We start from the raw sequence: 18,049 nt of genomic DNA, 5'->3' as shown, positions 1-18,049 counted from the left end.
AAAGCGGTGTGTTTTTAGGGCAATAGATAAGGGCAGAATTATGTCATGTGGATATCTCGGCGTTATGTAATGGTCATGCTACAGGCAGTCATCCGGCTCTTCCTTGGAAGTTTCCAAGCTGGTCTTCTCTTGGGGGCGAGGCTTACACTGTACAATAATCAGAAGTGAGAGACCATCATGCCTACTCCACTAGCCAAAGGTAAGTCAATAGTCAGCCGTGTGTTGACCATCTCGCTCTAGACCACTCGGGCGGTATGGTCGCGCTTATCATTTCCCCGCTAAAGCATATCTGACGAACTATCCAGGTATCTTGGTCACGGTGACCGCTTTGGTCGCAGCCGGTGTGGCTGTTTACCAGTCTCCTCAGTTTCAAGAATGGATGAACACCTCTCGACGCAAGATTGCGGTTGCCTTGCATAACCTCGGCGATGAGATCCAACCACGCGACGCAGCCTCTCCAGCGCAAGAAGACATTTCAATGACCGAGGAGGTCGGGGAGGCCGCAGAAGAACGCAGACGAATTGCACGAGCAGAAATAATGCGGCGGGCTGCTCTGTTGGAATCCCACCGCAATTCAAAAGACTCCCAGACACCGGGGGACAGTTTCGATACGTTAGTAGACCAAGAGGGCAAGCTCCGCATGCAAAATAAGAATATCCGAGAGCAATCAGAGCAAAACGCAGTGGCTAGCTCGACTGGAGTGGATATTCATTCAACACAGCAGCTTCGACGAGGCAAGCCCAGTGATATTGATGGAAATCGACTGCATATCGATCTTTCTTCTGATACCGTATCTCGCCCATCGGAGTCTATTGCGCAATTCACGCCTACTTCGGAACGTCCACATGAAGAAATATTGTTTGACCCATTTTCCGATTCCCCTGTGAGGGCACAGTCACCTATGTCTGCCTCCTTCGCAGAATCGAGCCACACAGAAGACAACACCTCAGTCTATTACACTCACCCTTATTCATCATCTGATCCCATCCAGCAGCCAGAGTTGATAGCCGATCTCAACGATTTCAGTCATGGAGACCATGTTCAGCATGAAGTTTCATCAGCAGCATCTACGGCGGGAAGTTTCAGCCACGTACACGAAATCTCTGATGTATGGTCTGATGGAACATTGAGTGAGATTGGAGCTCCTTCGGTCGATGGTATTGCTACGCCGTCCAGCTGGTCTGAAATTGGCAGTGTAATCAGCGACCATGATGCTGGTCATCATAATCTCCTATGATTGAGATTGATTTATTATCGTAACAAATTTGAAAGGTATGGGTAACTAGGCGCAGGATCGTGATATATTAAGGTATTTGCTCAAGGATGGGACTTTCGGGATGTGTTTAGCTATCAATATACCAGTGAGTGGTTGAAGTGCAGTCGCTACATAGTTCCCCTAGGATAGATTTATTCTTATGTACATTGTGACCAATATTTAGAATTACTAATTTACATGACAACATTTTGAACTGATTCTTAGTTCCAAGGTTGATAGTAGGACTTATTCCATCAATAAGGTCTATCCGAGTCTATAAATCCGTACTCGGCCTTTAGGAGCTTTTCTTTTGGTCTTAATTCCGTCGCTGACCACGATCAATATTTCCTTTTTGGGGGGTTTGTTTTCTCTATATATCGGACTTAAGATCTAATATCCGAGATGCCATCGAAGCCCTGGAATGCAAGCCATTTACATAATGTCTTCGGATGGATTTAGGCGATCATTTGAATATATAAGAGGCGACAGAAAAACTTGACTGTTTAGAGAACCCGCATTGATCTCAACTCCATTCGCACAGAGGCGAATCCAGAGGTGAACATGACCTCCACTCAAAACATTGTGCTCATCACTGGTGCAAACCAGGGCATTGGCTATGCAGTCGCAGAGCAACTGCTCCAACATGAGAACTACTACATTCTCCTCGGCTCGCGCAACGCAGAGAATGGAATCAAGGCTGCCGCCAAGCTCGACCCCTCAGGCAAATCCGTGGAACCAATCACTATCGACGTGACAGACGACGCATCTATCCAGCAAGCAGCAGATCAAATTGCCTCGAAACACGCTCACATCGATGTCCTAATTAACAATGCTGGCATCAATAATGAGATCACTCATTACTGGAAACAACAAGAAAGCAAAGAAGAAAACAAACCCGACCTCGCAGCTCTGCGCCAGACATACCGTGAAGCCTATGAAGTCAATCTTTTCGGCGCGGCGGTCACTACCGAGGCTTTCATACCACTTCTCAAAAAATCCAATGCAAAGCCCGCGCGTATTGTGTTTGTCTCGTCGCACACAGGCTCTATTGGTCTTCGGACTGATCCATCTTCCGACTTCTATGAGAGGATGAGTCGACCTTCATTTCCTGTTTATCGTAGTAGCAAGACTGCGATGAATATGCTTACGCTGCACTATGCAGCGATGTTCAAGGAGCAGGGATGGAAGGTCAATGCGTCGTGTCCAAATTTGACCAAGTCGGCTTTTTCTCGCTTTAGTGATCTGGGAAGATCACCGGCGGAGTCTGCAGTTAATATTGTTCGGTTGGCGACTCTGTCGGAGGATGGGGAGACGGGACAATACTTGGATGAGAATGGCACTGTTGCATGGTGAATAGTGCTCAGCGTGAACGTGATGGGTGTATGAGCTTCAAATGTCTTTAGTCTATTTCAATTACGCATCAATTCAATATAGTATATGAGAAGGCGACTGAGAGCTAAATTGGTAGAAGCTATCAACTATAAGCACTGACAGAAGAACTGAGCCGTTGTATGACTTCATCGTTGATTAACAAACAGGAGATATGCTTCAAGTTGTTGGCAATGTAACTGTCAAGCCAAACCGAGTTCCTTGAAGAATGCCTCTCTGCTTGGTTCACGACCTAGGAAATCAGTCAGAGTCTTCATACAATCCTGGCTGTCACCCTTCTCAAGAACAAGTTTTCGATATTTTCGGCCTTCTTTGGCGTTGAGAGGGTCAGACCGGAATACCGTGTCAAACATATCAAGGGCATATACTTCCGACCTTTATATAGGTGATCAGTTAAAGATTGATAAAATTTTAATCCCAAAGTAAGGAGTTCTTACCATAAATAGCTGTAAAAGCCCGAATCATACGTGCCCATCCAGTGTGGGATATTTGCCTCGCCATGACCCCATCCATCACCCTGACCTAGTGTCTCAGGACCGTCAGTCAGTCTGATTGCCTTTCGCAGGCTATTGTACTTTGATGAGATATCCAAATCCATGATATCTTGGTGAGTCATAGGTGTATGGATTTTCATATCAAAAATACTAAGAAATATCCGATGCAGGTGATACAGTGCCTTTCTCCAGCTGCGTAATTGGATAAGCCCTGTGATCATCTCGTCAGGGATTTGTTCGGAGGGCCTTGATTGGGGTTCCTCTTTCAATAGACTAAAGCTTTCTGTCGATAGAGTTGAATAGTGTCGACTCAGCGACTTTAACTGTGAAGGTTCCCAGCACCAGTTCTCAAGCATCTGACTTGGCGCTTCTGCAAAGTCTTCCGTTGATTTTGTACCAAGCCGAGTAAATAGTCTTCGCCACAAGGTCATGAATAGCGTGTCCCAGTTCATGAAATATCGTTACAAGATCATCATGTCTTAGGAGACTGGGTTTACCAGGACTAGGCTTGGGGAACTGGCATAACAAAGCTGTGGACGGATAGTGGCGTGTGTTATCTTCTCGAATAGAGCCCTGATATTGTCAGCTCTGAGAGGTAAATTGGGAGCATTAAGATATTTGGGAACATTCTTCTAAAACAGAAAGTTGGACAAGAGATAATACGTACTGGTTGCAGATTCCAATCCGATGGATTTGGATATTTACCGTCTCGTGAGAACAGGTCCATGTAGAGGTAGCCAACGAATCCACTGCCTAGGTCTTCGTCATCCCAAACACTGAAAACCAGTACATCATCATGCCAAACAATGTCACTGCCTTTCTCCACGACCATTCCTTTAAAAATGAGACCAAACAACCTCTGAAAAATCCCTAGCATACCTTGGACACTGGTTTGCAAAGGGAAATACTCTGCAATCTTCTTATGGTCGATTGACAACTCGTTTTGCCTCATTAAACAACTGTAGAATGCATGGTCCCAGAGATAAAAGCCATTAAAGGGTTCTCCACGAGACTCAAGATCTGCCTTTTTGAACTGCTTTTGATCCGCAAGCTCTTCTTGACCACTGGTCGTTAACTTGGACCACAAGTCGTCTAAGAAAATTTCCACCGTCTCGGAGTTTTTGGCCATCTTCTCTTCTATTCTGAACGATGCATGATGTGAATATCCAAGTAGCCGAGCAGCTTCATCGCGAAGCACCGCAGCCTCCTTGAGGATGTCCGCATTCTGTGAGCATTTATTTTCATCGGCAATGAAGATTTTCTTTCGGGTTTCTTCGTTCTTTGCATATCGTAGTGCCATGAAGATATCTGATGACTTGAAACTTAGCCAAACCTTACCCAGATGATTGTCATCGGTTTTTCTCTTCTGCAAGCTGGATATAAAGTCCGCAGATACTCCATCCAATTCCTGCAGGGTAAGCCAAATACCTCCATGTTGGCTGTTGAGATTTTTTTGGTAGTCAATTCTAAGCTGATTGAGATGTTTCTTGATTTCTTTGAAGCGCAACCGCTGAGATTCGGGGAGTCCCAATCCATTTCGTTCATAATCTTTGTATTTTTTCTCTAACAATCGACGTGATTCAGGATCCAGTTCTTCAATGTTGCTTTTGTCGAAAACCCACTTGACTAGGTTGTATAGGTCTTCCCGAGTCTCGGTCTCAAGAACAAATTCGTTAAAAAGTTTCTCAGCCTCCCTTGATGCATCACGAAGCTCCGGGTCGGTCGATACAGATTGATAGAACTTGAGAATTTCGAATTCAATAGCCAATAAATTCTCATCGTTCGCGAGTGGTAGCAGAACATTTGCAAAGGTTGCATCCTCTAGCGGCACATGTGCCACAAGCTCATCTTTCGCCTTTCGGGAGCGCTCTATCAGATCCATAGCCTTGCTGAGAATCGATGATTGTGTGTCACTGAATCTCGGAGGCGCCTGAGGTGGCACTTGCAGCTTGTTTGATGACATTTTTGTATCTGATGATGTCTTTGTACTAGGATATTGCAATGAAAGGGGAAAAGAGAAGAGCCAAATCGCTACTCCGAGATATAACTGAGAGTAGTTATACTTGGCTGGCGGGGTCCATTACCTGGTTTGGAAGATAGTATTAATAAATGCCAGCATAATGATAACAACCTATGCATCGGTCACATCCGTGCGCGAATACTTATTCGAATTTAATTGAATTCACAACCCTGGTAAGTTAATCAAACCTATCACGAACCAGGGTTTAAGATGAGTATCTCAGTCTAAACGGTTCTAAGAAAGTGACGAGCAGTCTTTGTGTGATTCCGTGACGGCGTGCAGGCTGTCGCGTAACTAGTATAACCAGACGGACTCCGACGGGGTACTTATTGGCGGAGGCCGCGCGGCTTACATGGATTAGAGATACATATGGCGCAGGTCTCGGCCCAAGTTTGGAGATAAGGACATATTTTTACTAGCCAATCCTTAATTCCACGCGTTTTTCAAATGCAGGGAGCCTTAACCCTCCAATCTAGCAAGCTTCAGGGAGTCAATCCACAGACAGTCTTCCTTTTTGGGGTCATAGGTCTGCTCAACCCACCCAGCTCCAAAGGTCTGACCATCGTCCTCGCCACGATCAGCTTCCTTCACATCTTCAAGATACTTGCCGCCTTTTTTCTCCCATTCTTTGCCAATAGCAGCCCAGACAGTTGTAGCCGCACCCTGTGCCGGGGATTTTAGAATCTTTAGGACATATGGATTGGTTATGATTGCTTCAAAAGCCTCATGGGATAAATGACGGGAGATATTAGTGTTGATGGCTCCTGGGTGAAGACTGGTGGCATGGAGTCCCTGGCTTCCATAGAGACGCTCGATCTTGTTGGCAAGGTATACCGCTGCAAGCTTAGAATTGTTGTACGCAGTCTCATGGCTGTAGGCTGTCTTCTCGAAGTTGTAATTGTCGCTTGCTGGGAGTTTACCAGCTCTGTGAGCGGATGAAGCGACTATGACGACTCGTGAACTGAAATCCGGAGTGACACTTGCGAGCAAGCTTTCCTTCAACAGTTGAAAGAGGAGGAAGAAGCCCAGATAGTTACCAGAGAACTGGGACTCAATGCCATCTTCTGTAAGATTGCATTCGGGTACACCCATAACGCCGGCACTGTTGATTAAGAGGTTGACCTGGCCATTCGAGGCAGAGAGAATCTGATCCGCTCCGGCTCGAATACTTCTGAATGAGTCGAGGTCCAGGGGGATCAAGGAAAATTTTCCTGGGGCCAGAATTCCGGCCAAGCTCTTATTTGCCTTTGCCAGGTTGCGAGCTGGAAGGAATAGGGTAGCACCAGTAGCTGACAAGGCGCGGGCCGTCTCGACACCAATGCCCGATGTAGCTCCAGCAATGACAATGACCTTCCCAATAAGCTTGCCCTTAAGGCCCTCGTCCTTGATTATCTGTAGGGCAGTAGGTCGAGCGTCTCCAGCTCCCTGAGGATCTCGGTGCACCTCAGCGTAGGGGCTCGGCGAAGTCATCGTAAATGTTATATTTGCGCAATTAATATGGTTGGAAAACAGGCGTTGAAAAGGAATGGCCAAATAATGGAGGGACTTGTGATTGATGGGCTCAACAATAAGATCTTCATGACGAGTCGCGGCTGGCTACTTATACCATGCGGCCTAGCCATTCTTTGCTCCAAGGTCAAGTTTCCAAGATCTTGGTGGTAAGTTGCATACAACTGGTGTCCGATTCCATGACTGCGGAATTTTCTGGATTTGTAATATGCGTCCTCAGGATTTTTCATCAAACGGGGGTGAGATGCGGCCGACTGATTTAAGGTCCGCTCCGTACGGCCGCATAGTCCGCAAAATGCGGCCATCAACTGCGGCCGCCATATTTCCGGCAACGCCGCATACTCCCACAAACCTACAGTTCTCTTCTTTCGGGATATTCAACAGAGTCTGATCGACCTGAATATCAATTTCAGAACTGACCCTGCGCTGGGTCCTCTGCAAAGCCACAATGCAGACATCGACTGCTGAGTCCGGCTTGGATCCGGCCCCGCAAGCCTGTCAATCATGCAGGTCACGCAAGAGGAAATGTGATAGAGCACTTCCCAGATGTGCCTCTTGTGCCAAGTAAAAAAAACCACTCAAACTGAAGCCTCGGCCACATTGCAGCTAACTTTCTGACAAGACATGATCGACCATGCGAATACTGGAGGCCAGCTCCAACCCCTCGTTCAGTGACTGCATGTACCCCCGAGAACCCATGGTTCATATCCCCACCGAATGATGACAACCCGAATATCCAATCGATTGATTTCTCCTCTATACTATTCCTTGATCCTGGTTTGTTGCAGCATGGATTAGTGGAGACGGTTCGTTTCGCCCCGCCTGTCCCGCCGCATATTCTCCATCTACTAGGTGACCTAGATGAGATCCGTTTGACTGCAGAGAGGTTCTTTAATCATATACATCGATGGATGCCATTTATATCCAAGAAGCGATTCTATGACCTTTATCTGCTGCCTTCATTCCAAACACGATCCGAATTAGTCTTACTTTTCCTGGCAATGAAGCTTATCACGACCTTTCCACCGACTGGTTCACAGAGTCATCGTACAGCGCTATATCACGCAGCTAAGCATTTCCATCTGATGACGGAAGAGTGTCTATCCATATTAGTACTACAAGCGGGGCTTCTGATAGCACTGTATGAGCTTGGGAATGGAATATACCCAGCTGCATACCTGTCGATCGGAGCGTGTGCGAGGTATGCTTATGCATTGGGGATCAATGTTTGTGAGACAGTGCCCAAAAAGAAAGTGCTCACTCTTGTTGAAGTTGAGGAGAGGAGACGAGTTTGGTGGGCCATTGTTGTTCTAGACCGGTTCGTTCTAGTCTTCCCGAGCCTTTATTTCAGAATCTTAACAATGGCATAGGTTTATAAGCATTGGGTGCCCAGGGCGTCCTTTCGCAACGGCTGATCCAAAACTTGATGATTTGTTACCATCTGATGATACTGCGTGGGATGAAGGGGTATGTTCATCCATATATGCTTGTCGTTGTTCTTGTTTCATTCAAATGCTAAAGTCTAGAACAGATCGTTAGGCCGGACAGACTTTCGGCTCTCTCATATCCGACGGCAGGAAATATGAGCAAATTTGCCCTGGTTTGTCAGGCTGCTCGCCTTTTAGGTCAAGTCCTCCACTTTCTCTCTCATGATCCGGCTAGCCAAGATGGTGCTTGGCAGCAACTTGATCGTACATTGCATTCAATGCTCACGGCTGCGTTGAACATCGACGACCCAGATTATGACCAGATCACATTTATCTACAGGTCAGCATATATGTTTGCCCGCAGTCTCAATCGATTTCTAATATAACGTTTCTTCCAGTGCCTTGGTTGCTCTGTACACACCCTGGATATCGTCTAATGCGAATAAAAAAATCGATAACGATTACGCTCAGCAAGCCAATCTTACTTTGCAACAAATTATCGATCGAACCAATGCAAACTTGATCGAGCGTCAATGCTTTCTTGGTCGTAACCCAGAAGACATATCCCCTTGGGGCCTATACTTTGCGTACCGAATCTGTAGTGCACATATGCATCCTAGCAGAAGTTCTGACAACGCCGATGTGAGTAAGACTCTTTGTGAAACTCTCCAGGTCATTGATATGCGTTGGGGTGTCGCAGGTGTGTATCTTCAACTACTGGAAGCACAGGAGGCGATCCACCAACTTGAAGGAAGTTGAGTGGAGTATGTTGATATTTTGCTAGAGCTTTATTCATGCCTAATCAATTTTGTGCAGAGTCCAATCTATTTTTGATATTTGAAGTAGAATAGCTGACAAATAGATAAATGTGTGATGAGCACTTTCATAGTATGGACCTTGGATGTCTATGTGGAGAAAGTGTCATCGGATAAGCAGCGGGACAAAAGAGCCTCGGCACTTTCGGTCCACGTAGAAGCGGAGTGTCTCACTACTCACTACTACTTCATCTCAACTGTTCCCTTCCTTTCTTTCCCCAGACTCCTTTTTTTCAATTCGGTAAGTTGAAGGATTGATTATTATGGACTAGGTGACACAGTCCCTGCCACCTCTATTATCCTCTATTATCCTCTATTTCCCCAGCCTCATCGAGTGGTTGCAGCAAGCTTCCCCGCAAGTAGCCGCAATAACTCCGAATACCTCCTACATTCCATCACAGTTGCACAAAAGTGAAGCCGAGAGATCTAACATACTCACCTAGTCTAATACTACACAATAAATATGGCTGCAGACCGTCTTAGCTCAATTTTGAGCCACCTGAAGGGCTCCAACACTGGCCTCGCTGCAATGTAAGCTCCTAGCAACGGTCTCCAAAATACACACCTAAATCTAACAGCTCCCAGTACTCAGAAGAACCCAGATGATGTAGTGATCACCCTATCACTGCGAACGCCTCTGACTAAGGCCCACAAGGGCGGCTTCAAAGATACCGAGCTGGACTACATCCTCTACGCGTTGCTGAAGGAGACTCTGGCTAAGTCCAAAATTGATCCCGCACTGATTGAGGATGTGTGCTTGGGTAACGTACGTATAACACTCAATCTGGTGCGCTCACTCGTCTAACATGATCCAGGTCGGTGAATCCAAGGCAGCTTACATGGTCCGTGCCGCCGCTCTGGCTGCCGGAATCCCACACACATCCGGCGCTTCCAGCGTAAACCGTTTCTGTTCCTCCGGTCTGAAGGCCGTGCAAGATATTGCAAACCAGATCCAGCTCGGCGCCATTGATGTTGGTATCGCGATGGGTGCCGAGCTGATGTCCGCCGCCGGCGATCGTCTCGAGCGGCCCTTCAACGAGGAGGTTCTGCGAAACCAGGAGGCTTCTGATTGTATGCAGCCTATGGGTCAGACCTCCGAGAACGTCGGAAAGGACTTTGGTATCTCGCGTGAGCAGCAGGATCGTTACGCGGCGGAGTCTTTCCGTCGTGCCGAGGCTGCGCAGAAGGCAGGTTGGTTTGATGATGAGATTACGCCCATCTCTGTTAAGGTCAAGGATCCTAAGACTGGGGAGGTTAAGCAGGTTACCTTGACTAAGGATGATGGAATTCGTCCTGGAACTAACTATGAATCCCTGGCTAAGATTCGACCTGCTTTCCCGCAGTTTGGTGATAAGTCTACTGGTGGAAACTCGAGCCAGGTTACTGATGGTGGTATGTTTACACTGGATCGCATAATGGGAAAGTACATAGTCTAACAAACCTTTCTGAATAGCCGCTTCTGTTCTTCTGATGCGTCGCTCCAAGGCCATCGAGCTGAACCAGCCCATCCTCGCTAAGTTCTGTGGCGCCACTGTTGCTGGTGTGCCTCCTCGCGTGATGGGTATTGGTCCCACCGCTGCTATTCCCAAGCTGTTGAGCAAGTTCCAGTTAGACAAGAACGACATTGATATCTATGAGATCAATGAGGCTTTCGCCTCCATGGCTGTTTACTGTGTGGAGAACCTTGGCCTAGACCATGCTAAGGTGAACCCACGTGGTGGTGCTATTGCTCTTGGTCACCCGCTAGGTGCGACTGGCGCGCGCCAGATTTCTACTATTCTGAGCGAAGCTCGTCGGACTAAGAAGAAGATTCTGATTACCAGTATGTGCATAGGAACTGGACAGGGTATGGCTGGTTTGTTTGTCAATGAGCAGGTATAAATCTCATTAGATCTCTATCGGGACTTGGTACTATACTAAAATGGCCAAATTGGATTGTACAATGTGATTCATCAATATGATTTATAATTCATCTCAAGTCGTATGTATGCATAAATCTCATAGACGAGGTCATAAGGGTATCAGATCCAAACAATGCAAAGAGTACAAGTAACGAAAATGACAATATGTGCGATCATTGCCGCCCATCATCCTGTTTCCCTTTCTCATTCCCCTTCTTCATCCTCTCCTCAGCAGCACGCGCAATAATATCCCTCCTGGACTCCGTCCCAGAACTAGGAGTCGATCCCGACGCTGAAGCCCCATTACCCAAACCCCCAAGCACAAACTCACCCCCAGTCCATCCACACTCATCCACAAATTCCTCCTCCCCACTCTGCACTCTTTCCCAATCACCGGGATTATAAAACTCATCCTGCGTCAACCGATTCCCACCAGATTTCCAATCCGCCCTCTCAACCTCCTTCTCAATCTGGGAGGTCAAATCCCAGAAATCGCGATCATGAGGCCCAAAGACACAGTGCGCTAGCTCGTGACAAAGCGTTTTGCGAATCGTTCTATAATCCCGATACCCATCGTACGCATCTGTACGCAAACGAAGTTCAATAACCTCGCCTTTATTCCTGTTTAATCCCAGGGTCCGCGATTCGCTGGTTGTGTGTTCCGCTGGATTCATCTCTGTGAGGAGAGGTACAGAGAACTTGTGTTTTGCCATTGCGGCGCGGATGCCTGGGTCATCGCGAAGACGTTCGAGGAATTGTAGTGAGCGCGCGGGATTCGGGAGGTATGAGAGTGGGAGGCAGCGGTGGAATGTATAGTTATTGCTTGATGAGGATAAAGTGTGAACACCACCGCCGGTACTGCGGGATGCGGTGGTTTTGTTTCGACGTCCAGCGGCGAGTGCTGAGATACGCGCTTCTTCGCGCTTTTTGACGTCGGAGGATTGTTTGTGCAGGTCGGCGATGTCTTGGGCTGGGGTGCCGAGGAGGGTGATCTTGAATTTGGGAGAGGAGAGTGGGAGCTCACTAAGTTGGCTTGGTGGGAATGGAGCTTTCTTCATGCCTGGTTTTGGGGCGATGAGGAGCTTTTGGTTTGTGGTTGGGATGTTCAGTGTTGATTCGATTGTTGAACTGAGATCTTGTAGTGTAGCGGAGGGAGACATGTTGAAGGTATGTGCGGTGCCTTGGTGGTGCACCGTTAACTCGATTTGCGGCTCCATTATAAAGGATATAGATGGTTCTCTTGATGACTCTGGCGCTTGGGAAATGGTAAGGAACTTCTTGATATAAGATCTCGATTACTATGAATTCGACGGGGTTCCACGGCGATAGCTTTGTCAGCCGGAGATAAGCGTGCACCGACTGATCAGTTGGTGGCAACATCTATACGACATGCAAGTTACACATTTGGTTGAGTAGTACGGCCTGGAACCAAATTAGCCATTGAAAATGACAAAATTCAACTTTGATTAACTTATATCCCTAAAGAGGAACTGCCTGTTCATCCTGAGCTTCTTCGGTCTCAGTCTCCTGCTCGACATCATCTACTTCCTCGCCGAATCCAGACCAAAGTTCTTCAAGATAGTCCTCCATCCAACTATAATCATTCTCCGGAACATTTTCATCTCGAAGAGGTGGGTTCTTGGGAAAGTACTCGGCTAGAGTTTCTGCAGGGCCATCATCTGTGGATCCCGTCGTGTTGAATCCGAATGCCTCACCTTCACCTGAGCGACGGAGAGTCCGATCAGCCAGTTGAAACTGTGCACTGGTGACCAATTCGCTGAGGGGCTCTATTTCCGCTGATTGGAGATACATTTCCTCAAGCCACGAGAGAGATGTGTCTCCTTCCATTGGATTCACCTGAGAATAAATGAGTATTGTCACTTCGGGATGGGCATTGGGGATCTCTCCTCACTCCTGCCTGTGGCTCTTGCGAATAGGTAAGTATGGGTACTTTTTGAGCTGTTGGGATAGCCTCTTTAGCTTCAGCTGTGACTGTCCTAGTTTGGGCGGTATTCGATGAGCCGAACTTCTGTTTCAACCCCTCTAATGTTATGTTTTTCCCTGTCGAAGGCTTTGGAAGACTAATAGTTGCTTCCTTCTGCGGTTTCACTTTAGGCTTTGCTTGTTGCACTGGGGCTTTTGATTCTGCAATCTTGGGAGCAACCGTTGGTGGGTCTGAAATATTCTTTGAAGATGCAGGATCAGGCTGTCTGGTGCTAGCGCCCGTTGCTGGCGCAAAGAGACCACCTCCGTCCTCGATCGACTTTCTCCAGTTATCCGATAAATAGCTTTTCTGCTCTTTGACAGATTTGGCAACCCGGAAACTGACATGATCAACTAACTCAGTTTGCGGAAGTATGCTTTTCAAGGTGGCGTTAAAGCTTGCTGGGTCCGTAATCGCCGTGAATGCTAAAGGAAATGCAACGGCGGCAACAGGCCCAATAACAGGGATAAAACCAATTGCGATAGTCACATTGTTCTTGATAAAGTCCATAAGCCATGCACTTGGATTAGGTGGGGTCCATTGAACCGTAAGTCCAAAGTTGGCATTGACGATCGTGGTCCAACTGATGTCCGCGGAATCTGAAAATGTTTGAACATTACCTTTTCTGCTCACCATATCCCGATCCACTATGCGAATGATCTGAGCGGAGAATACTGTGTGCTTTCTGAGGAAACGAGGTACTGATAGGAGATTAACCAGCTGGGGAATATTCACTGCCATGGTCCATTCTGCATCAGCTGGTAGGCCAAGAGTGGCATCCATTTTGATCGTGTCCCAGCCATCCAGGACGTCGTAACCAAAATCTGGGTACCATTTGCCGCTGTGCTTCATTATCTTAACCTCTCGGCTCATGGCAAAGTTGACATTCTGGAATGTGCAAAGCTCAGGGTATTCCTCAGATGATTGCTGTGCAACTGGGATGTATATTGCACGAATGCAAGCTGTTCGCTGGAGGATGAATTCAAGTCAATCCTGGTCATTTTTGATTCCTCTTCTGGATATGAGCTTACATCAATAAGAAGCCACTCTTCCCCATCTGACAGTTTGGGCATAGGCAAAACCATGAAAAATGATTCCAAACTTGCGCCTCTCTCTTGATCTCGAAATCGATTCCCGGATGTACATAGATTGTGTTCTGCCATTCTATATCCGATGGGGTCCCCATAATCAGAGCAGGGGTTCTTGCCATACATAATGAATATATTTGACCAGGCTCCATAGTGCGTGCCCCAAAAATCGCCTTTCACAACTTTGAATGTTGAACGTGGATGGAAATGACCGCCTGGTGGTTCTGCTTCAGTTTTTCCATGGAATGCCGGTCGATTCCATATGTATTCAAGCATGAAATGACCATAGAATTGATGGGCATTGTCAGCATCGTAGTAGGGAGTTTTCAAAGCAGATCGCTTGAAGAAACATTCTCCTTCGGGATAAGAAAGGGCCATGGTTAGTGCGTATGTGGGGAATGTTTATAAGATTGGACGAAATGTGTTGGATTTTTACCTAGGGAAGTAGAGTCTATTTAAAGCTATTAGATTATATGCGAGAAGCATGTACACGTGAGACGTAGTGCCGTCAGTAAGACATCCAGACTGGACGTGCCACAGCCCACAGCCCACAGTCCATCTTCAAATTTCTTATAGAGATGAGCAGGATCATCATGTTTCGCCAATAATATATGAGCCGATACAGGGATGCTCAGTCCTCAATTCAATGTGTAGTCCACTGTTCCTTACTGCACTTTGTATGGATCAAATACCCACGTACAACTTGAATTGTCTAAGTTCACGCTAGGTATTCCAACAATTTGAAGGCAGGCCACCGACCTTGGAGATTTTACTTTGGGATCAATCCACTCAAGGTTTTGGGGATAACCTTAATTCAACAAACGAAAAGACTACGAACTAGGGTTTTTACCTAGTATCGTGATTTCCAAATCAGGTACGCATTGATTTGAACCTTGCTGTGCCTCATTTAACAGTCTTCTCTCCGAGATTAATTCTGATCCAGACTTTGTGAAATGTTCGAACGATCATGAGTATCATGAGTTGTACTAGACACTATGCATACCAAGTTCAAGTTGTACCATATCCTGCGGCGATTCCTGCCAAACTCCCTGCCAATAGAAATCAAATATCCCAAATAACCCAAATACAAAAACCGGTCCAATCAAATGCCAGATATACAAGAAGTGAAGTCGTAAATGCCGAAACGAGTGTCAAGAGTGGCTATGCTTGACTTGAGAATGGATCAAAATGGATCTAAAGAGGGAATATGCAGATAGAGTGGACCGAGGAAGAGAAAAGGTGGAGGAAATAGAAAGAAAATAGAAAAATATAAGCATGAGTGGAATCAAACATCACTCATACTGTTTCTCATCAGACTCGGACAGCTTGACTGTCAACTTGGCAATAATATCATCCGAGATCCATTCCGCCAGCTCGGGAAACCAAGTATGACTATAAAAAATCAGTTAGTAAACCGCCCAGTCAATCCATCAAAAAAGGTAGAAACTCACTTATGAAACTTGCTGTTGATCAAGGCCTTAGCCGAATACTCCTCCATAAGAACCAAATCATACCCAAAGGGTACATTGGCCTGTACACCCTCAAAAGAAGTCTTGCGCAGGGGATACAAATCTCCAATGCGATACTTATGGAAGTTCTTACACTGCCAAATATCCGGATGCGTATCCGGTTCCAAACGACTCAATCCCGTGATATCAATATACAATCCCGTATCCACATCAATCCACCTCGCATCAATAATATTATGACCTTGTCCTCTCTCTCGCTGCCTTGACCAAGGATTCACATCAAGCAAATACTGTCGTTTCTCCCTTGAATCCGGCGCAGTATATTCCACCACCGTACCATTATAATGATCCGCTAGGTATGCGAGCGTCGTGTCAGGGACCTGGGTATCCATATCCCAGTCCCAGGGAAGAATTCGACCATTCCACCACCAGCCCAGTAAGGTGCCATGTGCAATCCAGGTTTCGAGCTCGTTCTCGTTGAAGAAATTTAGGTAGGCGCGAATCATATGTATGAGGGTTTCGGAGCGGGAGGCATCGTCTACTGGGGATGTGAAGAAGCGGGTATCGTAGTGACCAAGGATATCGTCGCGGCCGGGTTCATGGAAATATTTATATTCGGCGGAGGCATTGAGGCCGTATTTTAGCCAGAGAGGGTCTTTCAGGGTTTGATCGACCCATTTCTTGGGCGCTGGGTCGGGTTGACTGGTTCGTTTGATGTTCGACTCTGATGTATGTATGTCTGTGTTCAAGTTTGTATCGGCTGGACTGGGCAGTGCGGTGGTCGCTGTGGACCAGAGTGCAGAGGCGGCGAATAGCGCTCGCCAATGCATCTCCGGTCGTTTGGATGATTAAGGCCCGCTAATGGGGAGGATTGGTATGTTTTTTTATAATGGTCGTGTTGAATAGCAGCGCTTTGATGTTCTCATGCTGGAAATGAAGAATTTCTCTTTTCTTATCCCTGGATATATGCTCAAGTTTTTTGTGAAGTTTGTGCAAAGGGTGGATTTTCGCATGTACAAATGTCGGATTATTCCACAGGGAGAAGTCGAGGATTCGTATATATGCCCAGGGTGGATCTGCGCCGGTAATAAGGTGTATATACAACGCTGATCCTCCTGAGATATGAGGATTCAACAGGGAGATCCTAGAAAAAGAAAAGGGAAAAAAGAATACGGAGAAAAGGGCGGGAGGAGAGCTAAGAAACCAAGGATTACCCGGCCAATCCGGACAATAGGTTCAAGAAAAGGCACCTTGGAGCGGGGCGGCTTAGAACGGATGGATATCCCCACTGTTGGGACCCAGAGATGGACCCGATCTACCAAGAAACAGCGGAAGGGAATAAGGAATAGGGGAGGGGGATGAGCAGGAGTTTACAATTCTATGGGGCAAGGGTGACATGTTTATGAAGAATGTCTGGGCTCCTAGCGAGGGGCCACAACGCAACCCCTCAAGGTAGTTTCAAGTTTAGAGCACTGATGTTATGGGGTATAAGAACAATGCGAATACGATCCAGCGGTTAATTGATGGCATATATGTATTAATGTGTCTGTGACAAGTGACAACTCTGTACGGAGTAAGGAACTTGAAACCACGTATGAACATAAAGGTGTTGAAAGTGAACTTGTACAGGGGTAAATGGAGCTAACGTGATATCGCGTGCCAGCTTTCCCAAGTCAGGTCATCACCCCCGCTAGGTGTTATATGGCTTGGCCCCATTGCCCCATCATTATAGCCATTCAAATGTTTGAACTTTTTTGTATTTCCAGATGTCAAATGTTCCCTCATGATCTGGATATCCCCCTATGAATTATCCCTCCACGTTCAGTGAAGAGATCACTCCCCTTTGAACCCTGTTAAGGGACTCTTGGCAAGAAACCCTGAACTTCAGGGCTCAGACCCACTGAACAGGAGACAACTTGCCCAAATAGTGTTAGTTTGAGTGGGGTCGGTAGGATCTGTCATCGAATTACCGAGAACGGTCAATATAGGATAGTTGGAGCATAAAGAGAGAGTTAAAGCCATTGAAAGCACCTATTAGTCCACTATTGAGGGGAATTTCCGCTCTGATACTTGTATCTAAATATTCCATCTTTTTGACCTCGTAAAGAGCCTTAGGGAAAATCTTGGCAATTCCGGTTCTTCCGGAATCCACTCTAGGCTACAAAAATCCAGGACAAGGCTATAAACCTCCACAATGGAACTTGGAATCCACAGAAAAAAAAAAAAACTTTGAATTCAAGGTTGGAACTCGAATTCGTATCCTTCGTATCCTTGGTCCAAATGCGAAGATAATTCTTGGCAGCGGAAGAATAATGTACATAGGAGTACTCCGTGTAAGGCATAATTTTGAGTTCCTAGGATCGGAGAAATAGAGGAGAAATTGACCAGTTGTCTATGCCAAGATTAGCTGGTTACATTGCATTTACATGCTCCAGGTATGCACATGTATGTACCCACATATATCAGAGACAATATACTCTGTAAGACTTTTCGAACAGAAATCTGTGTAGGACAAAATAGGCTTCTTTAAAGTGATGGCCGGGTGGCACAGCCTTTCGTCTAATGTAGATCTCAACTGGGAATCAGGGCTCAGGAATCTGGAAAATAGGAAAATAGGAAATAAGACTGGTGACGATCACTTCTACGATCGTCGGGCCCGTGAATGGCTGTCTATGTAGTGTTCTCAACTGAGTTGGTG

At 46.5% G+C, this 18,049-nt stretch overlaps 9 protein-coding genes across 9 annotated transcripts; 4 read left to right on the top strand and 5 right to left on the bottom strand.

Annotated features, from left to right (window-relative positions):
• Positions 1-177: 177 nt before the first annotated feature.
• Positions 178-1,237, top strand: N7483_003432 (uncharacterized protein; the record flags this gene model as incomplete). Its single annotated transcript, XM_057086869.1, has 2 exons — positions 178-199; positions 306-1,237. The coding sequence occupies 2 exons, from the start codon at positions 178-180 to the stop codon at positions 1,235-1,237; spliced, it is 954 nt and encodes a 317-aa protein (XP_056946698.1).
• A 579-nt stretch (positions 1,238-1,816) lies between these two features.
• Positions 1,817-2,608, top strand: N7483_003431 (uncharacterized protein; the record flags this gene model as incomplete). The annotated part of the gene is made up of 1 exon (XM_057086868.1): positions 1,817-2,608. The coding sequence occupies one exon, from the start codon at positions 1,817-1,819 to the stop codon at positions 2,606-2,608; it is 792 nt and encodes a 263-aa protein (XP_056946697.1).
• Positions 2,609-2,826: 218 nt separating this feature from the next.
• On the bottom strand, positions 2,827-5,125 carry N7483_003430 (M3 family metallopeptidase; the record flags this gene model as incomplete). Its single annotated transcript, XM_057086867.1, has 4 exons — positions 2,827-3,019; positions 3,082-3,247; positions 3,636-3,711; positions 3,806-5,125. Coding segments are annotated over 4 exons (1,755 nt in total), but the record flags the coding sequence as incomplete, so codon positions are not given.
• Positions 5,126-5,617: 492 nt separating this feature from the next.
• On the bottom strand, positions 5,618-6,628 carry N7483_003429 (putative short-chain dehydrogenase/reductase; the record flags this gene model as incomplete). The annotated part of the gene is made up of 1 exon (XM_057086866.1): positions 5,618-6,628. One exon carries the CDS (start codon positions 6,626-6,628, stop codon positions 5,618-5,620), a length of 1,011 nt encoding a protein of 336 aa, XP_056946695.1.
• A 487-nt stretch (positions 6,629-7,115) lies between these two features.
• On the top strand, positions 7,116-8,853 carry N7483_003428 (Zn(II)2Cys6 transcription factor; the record flags this gene model as incomplete). The annotated part of the gene is made up of 5 exons (XM_057086865.1): positions 7,116-7,231; positions 7,290-7,985; positions 8,038-8,134; positions 8,199-8,434; positions 8,493-8,853. 5 exons carry the CDS (start codon positions 7,116-7,118, stop codon positions 8,851-8,853), a joined length of 1,506 nt encoding a protein of 501 aa, XP_056946694.1.
• Positions 8,854-9,372: 519 nt separating this feature from the next.
• Positions 9,373-10,790, top strand: kat1 (putative 3-ketoacyl-CoA ketothiolase (Kat1); the record flags this gene model as incomplete). Its single annotated transcript, XM_057086864.1, has 4 exons — positions 9,373-9,440; positions 9,495-9,675; positions 9,725-10,301; positions 10,363-10,790. 4 exons carry the CDS (start codon positions 9,373-9,375, stop codon positions 10,788-10,790), a joined length of 1,254 nt encoding a protein of 417 aa, XP_056946693.1.
• Positions 10,791-10,983: 193 nt separating this feature from the next.
• N7483_003426 (putative zinc metalloproteinase) lies at positions 10,984-12,027 on the bottom strand (the record flags this gene model as incomplete). Its single annotated transcript, XM_057086863.1, has 1 exon — positions 10,984-12,027. One exon carries the CDS (start codon positions 12,025-12,027, stop codon positions 10,984-10,986), a length of 1,044 nt encoding a protein of 347 aa, XP_056946692.1.
• A 262-nt stretch (positions 12,028-12,289) lies between these two features.
• Positions 12,290-13,879, bottom strand: N7483_003425 (uncharacterized protein; the record flags this gene model as incomplete). The annotated part of the gene is made up of 3 exons (XM_057086862.1): positions 12,290-12,667; positions 12,723-13,763; positions 13,826-13,879. The coding sequence occupies 3 exons, from the start codon at positions 13,877-13,879 to the stop codon at positions 12,290-12,292; spliced, it is 1,473 nt and encodes a 490-aa protein (XP_056946691.1).
• A 1,295-nt stretch (positions 13,880-15,174) lies between these two features.
• Positions 15,175-16,181, bottom strand: N7483_003424 (putative mannosylphosphate transferase (Mnn4); the record flags this gene model as incomplete). The annotated part of the gene is made up of 2 exons (XM_057086861.1): positions 15,175-15,274; positions 15,334-16,181. 2 exons carry the CDS (start codon positions 16,179-16,181, stop codon positions 15,175-15,177), a joined length of 948 nt encoding a protein of 315 aa, XP_056946690.1.
• Positions 16,182-18,049: the final 1,868 nt, after the last annotated feature.

Source organism: Penicillium malachiteum (assembly GCF_028827825.1).
Source record: "Penicillium malachiteum strain IBT 17515 chromosome Unknown utg000002l:1.0-8849297.0:1.0-8852440.0, whole genome shotgun sequence".
NCBI classification, from domain to species: Eukaryota; Fungi; Ascomycota; class Eurotiomycetes; order Eurotiales; family Aspergillaceae; genus Penicillium; species Penicillium malachiteum.
This window is presented reverse-complemented; position numbering and strand designations above follow the sequence as displayed.